The sequence below is a fragment of the Squalius cephalus genome (assembly GCF_949319135.1).
Source record: "Squalius cephalus genome assembly, chromosome: 11".
In the NCBI taxonomy this organism is placed as follows: domain Eukaryota; kingdom Metazoa; phylum Chordata; class Actinopteri; order Cypriniformes; family Leuciscidae; genus Squalius; species Squalius cephalus.
Genome location: NC_137132.1, coordinates 585,001 through 590,000, shown reverse-complemented (window position 1 = coordinate 590,000; position 5,000 = coordinate 585,001). Strand labels below are relative to the sequence as shown.

General features: G+C 43.6%; 1 protein-coding gene across 1 annotated transcript in view; it reads right to left on the bottom strand.

The window, feature by feature from the left end:
- LOC307167443 (solute carrier family 12 member 9) overlaps positions 1-5,000 on the bottom strand; it is a gene marked incomplete at its 3' end in the record, with an annotated part of 35,279 nt that overhangs the window by 22,275 nt on the left and 8,004 nt on the right. Inside the window, exons 2-3 of the mRNA XM_079886556.1 lie at positions 4,549-4,683; positions 884-1,021 (exon numbers count right to left, since the gene is read on the bottom strand). Of these exons, the coding sequence (XP_079742682.1) occupies positions 884-1,021; positions 4,549-4,683 (273 nt within the window). The remainder of the gene's footprint in view (positions 1-883; positions 1,022-4,548; positions 4,684-5,000) is intronic.

Below are 5,000 nucleotides of genomic sequence, written 5' to 3'. Positions count from 1 at the left end.
ACACACACACACACACACACACACACATTACTCATCAGAGCCACTGATGCTGGGAATCAATAAATCATTTATTTAAATAAAGATTTTATTTATTTATTAGCCATTAAAAGCCATTAATGCTGGAAATAAATAAATATACATTTTTACTTTTATTTAAAACTATTTTTTTTATCTATTAATAACAATTGATGCTGGAAATAAATTCATTAAATAAATAATGTAATTTTTTATTTAAATAAAATGTTTTTTTTTATTTTTTTATTAGCCATTAATGACCAATGATGCTGAAAATAAATAATAATGATAAAAAACATAAAACATAAATAAATATTATTTTTATTTACATAAAGATTTTTATTATTAGCCATTAAAACTATTGATGCTTGAAATAAAAAAATAATATTAAAAGTAATTAATACAATTTAAAAAAATTGATATATTTGTATTTTTATTGAAGTAAAGATATTTGTATTTATTTGTAAGCCATTAATAGCAATTGCATTGAAAGGAATCTAAAAAATGTTTTAAAATAAACTAAGTACTTAACAAAATTTCTAAAAACTCAAAATATAAAAATAAATGCTAATTCATAATTAATAATTATTAATAAATAAATTAATAAATGTATTAATAAATACAATAACAGTACATAAATAAATGAGGGAATATAGAAATATTTAAAAATGAATTTAAAATATTAATAAATACTATAACAGTAAATAAATAGCACAGAGTGAGACGTTCTGGCGTTACTCAGCAGTGTTGAGGTCTTCTGCACGAACACACACACATCTGGAAGCATTCGCAGCCCACACTTTATTTACATATGACACACACTTTCATCCGCAGAGATGTCTAGTGCACTGGGGAGAAGCTGGGATACCTTCAGGAACGCCGAAGGTGGTGAGCATGGCCTCCACCAGCCCCAGCACATAGAGGGCGCTGCCGCACACGTTCGCCAGGAAGAACATGATCCCGATGCTGCCGCCGAACTCCGGACCCAGAGCACGACTGATCATATCTGCACACACACACACACACACACACACGCAGACACACACGCAGACACACACGCAGACACACAGGCACATGCACACAGATGCACACGCATACACACACACACACACGCAGACACACAGGCAGAAACACAAACACATTGTAGCTAAGGAAAAGAGAAACAGGAGTAGTTCTGCACACACACACACACACACACACACGCGTTTGAGTGTGATCTGAGGAGAAACAGGACTAGTTCTGCACACACACACACACACACACACACACACACACACACACACACACACATGTTTGAGTGTGATCTGAGGAGAAACAGGACTAGTTCTGCACACACACACACACACACACACACACACACACACACACATGTTTGAGTGTGATCTGAGGAGAAACAGGACTAGTTCTGCACACACACACACACACACACACACACACACACATGTTTGAGTGTGATCTGATGAGAAACAGGACTAGTTCTGCACACACACACACACACGTTTGAGTGTGATCTGAGGAGAAACAGGAGTAGTTCTGCACACACACACACACACACACACACACACACATGTTTGAGTGTGATCTGATGAGAAACAGGACTAGTTCTGCACACACACACACACACGTTTGAGTGTGATCTGAGGAGAAACAGGACTAGTTCTGCACACACACACACACACACACACACACACACACACACACACACATGTTTGAGTGTGATCTGAGGAGAAACAGGACTAGTTCTGCACACACACACACACACACACACACACACACACACACACATGTTTGAGTGTGATCTGAGGAGAAACAGGACTAGTTCTGCACACACACACACACACACACACACACACACACACACATGTTTGAGTGTGATCTGATGAGAAACAGGACTAGTTCTGCACACACACACAGACACGTTTGAGTGTGATCTGAGGAGAAACAGGAGTAGTTCTGCACACACACACACACACACACACATGTTTGAGTGTGATCTGAGGAGAAACAGGACTAGTTCTGCACACACACACACACACACACACACACACACACATGTTTGAGTGTGATCTGATGAGAAACAGGACTAGTTCTGCACACACACACACACACACACACACACACACACATGTTTGAGTGTGATCTGAGGAGAAACAGGACTAGTTCTGCACACACACACACACACACACACACACACACACACGTTTGAGTGTGATCTGAGGAGAAACAGGACTAGTTCTGCACACACACACAGACACGTTTGAGAGTGATCTGAGGAGAAACAGGAGTAGTTCTGCACACACACACACACACACACACACACACACACACACACACATGTTTGAGTGTGATCTGAGGAGAAACAGGACTAGTTCTGCACACACACACACGTTTGAGAGTGATCTGAGGAGAAACAGGAGTAGTTCTGCACACACACACACACACACACACACACACACACACACACACACATGTTTGAGTGTGATCTGAGGAGAAACAGGACTAGTTCTGCACACACACACACACACACACACACACACACACACACACACACATGTTTGAGTGTGATCTGAGGAGAAACAGGACTAGTTCTGCACACACACACACGTTTGAGAGTGATCTGAGGAGAAACAGGAGTAGTTCTGCACACACACACACACACACACACACACACACACACACACACACATGTTTGAGTGTGATCTGAGGAGAAACAGGACTAGTTCTGCACACACACACACGTTTGAGAGTGATCTGAGGAGAAACAGGAGTAGTTCTGCACACACACACACACACACACACACACACACACACACACACACATGTTTGAGTGTGATCTGAGGAGAAACAGGACTAGTTCTGCACACACACACACACACACACACACACACACACACACACACACACGTTTGAGTGTGATCTGAGGAGAAACAGGACTAGTTCTGCACACACACACACGTTTGAGAGTGATCTGAGGAGAAACAGGAGTAGTTCTGCACACACACACACACACACACACACACACACACACACACATGTTTGAGTGTGATCTGAGGAGAAACAGGACTAGTTCTGCACACACACACACACACACACACACACACGTTTGAGTGTGATCTGAGGAGAAACAGGACTAGTTCTGCACACACACACACACACACACACACACACACACACACACATGTTTGAGTGTGATCTGAGGAGAAACAGGACTAGTTCTGCACACACACACACACACGTTTGAGTGTGATCTGAGGAGAAACAGGAGTAGTTCTGCACACACACACACACACACACACACACACACACACACATTGAGTGTGATCTGAGGAGAAACAGGACTAGTTCTGCACACACACACACACACACACACACACACGCACGTTTGAGTGTGATCTGATGAGAAACAGGACTAGTTCTGCACACACACACACACACACACACACACACACACACGCACGTTTGAGTGTGATCTGATGAGAAACAGGACTAGTTCTGCACACACACACACACACACGCACGTTTGAGTGTGATCTGAGGAGAAACAGGAGTAGTTCTGCACACACACACACACACACACACACACACACACACACATGTTTGAGTGTGATCTGAGGAGAAACAGGACTAGTTCTGCACACACACACACACACACACACGCACGTTTGAGTGTGATCTGATGAGAAACAGGACTAGTTCTGCACACACACACACACACACACACACACACACACACACACGCACGTTTGAGTGTGATCTGAGGAGAAACAGGACTAGTTCTGCACACACACACACACACACGCACGTTTGAGTGTGATCTGAGGAGAAACAGGACTAGTTCTGCACACACACACACACACACACACACACACGTTTGAGTGTGATCTGAGGAGAAACAGGACTAGTTCTGCACACACACACACGCACACACACACACACGTTTGAGTGTGATCTGAGGAGAAACAGGACTAGTTCTACACACACACACACACACACACACGCACACACACGTTTGAGTGTGATCTGAGGAGAAACAGGACTAGTTCTACACACACACACACACACACACACACACACACACACATGTTTGAGTGTGATCTGAGGAGAAACAGGACTAGTTCTGCACACACACACACACACACACACACACACGCACACACACGCACGTTTGAGTGTGATCTGAGGAGAAACAGGAGTAGTTCTGCACACACACACACACACACACACACACACACGTTTGAGTGTGATCTGAGGAGAAACAGGACTAGTTCTGCACACACACACACACACACACACACACACACACACACACACACACACACACACACACACACACACACACACACACACGCGTTTGAGTGTGATCTGAGGAGAAACAGGACTAGTTCTGCGCACACACACACACACACACACACACACACACACACACACAGGTTTGAGTGTGATCTGATGAGAAACAGGACTAGTTCTGCGCACACACACACACACACACACACACACACACACACACACACACAGGTTTGAGTGTGAGGATACAGTACGCTCCTCCGGCGTCCAGCGCTCCGTTGGTTGAGATCGCACACACCGACAGGACCGTCATGCTGATGATGAAATACGCCACCAGAAGCATGGCTATCGTCTGATACAGGCCACACTGACCCACAACGAACCCTGCAACACACACACACACACACACACACACACACACACACACACGTTTAGCCCTTATTTCACAGTCCGGCTCATTCTGACCACAAACACATCAGAATGTACATACTGTAATGAAAACTATAACAATAACTGTGTGTGTATGTGCGAGTGAGTGAGTGTGTGTGTGGGAGTGAGTGAGTAAGTGTGTGTATATGAGTGTGTATATTAGTGTGTGTGTGTGTGTGTGTGTGTGTGTGTGAGTGAGTGAGTGAGTGCGTGTGTGAGAGTGAGTGTGTGTATATGAGTGAGAGTGTGAGTATGAGTGTGTGAGTTTGTGT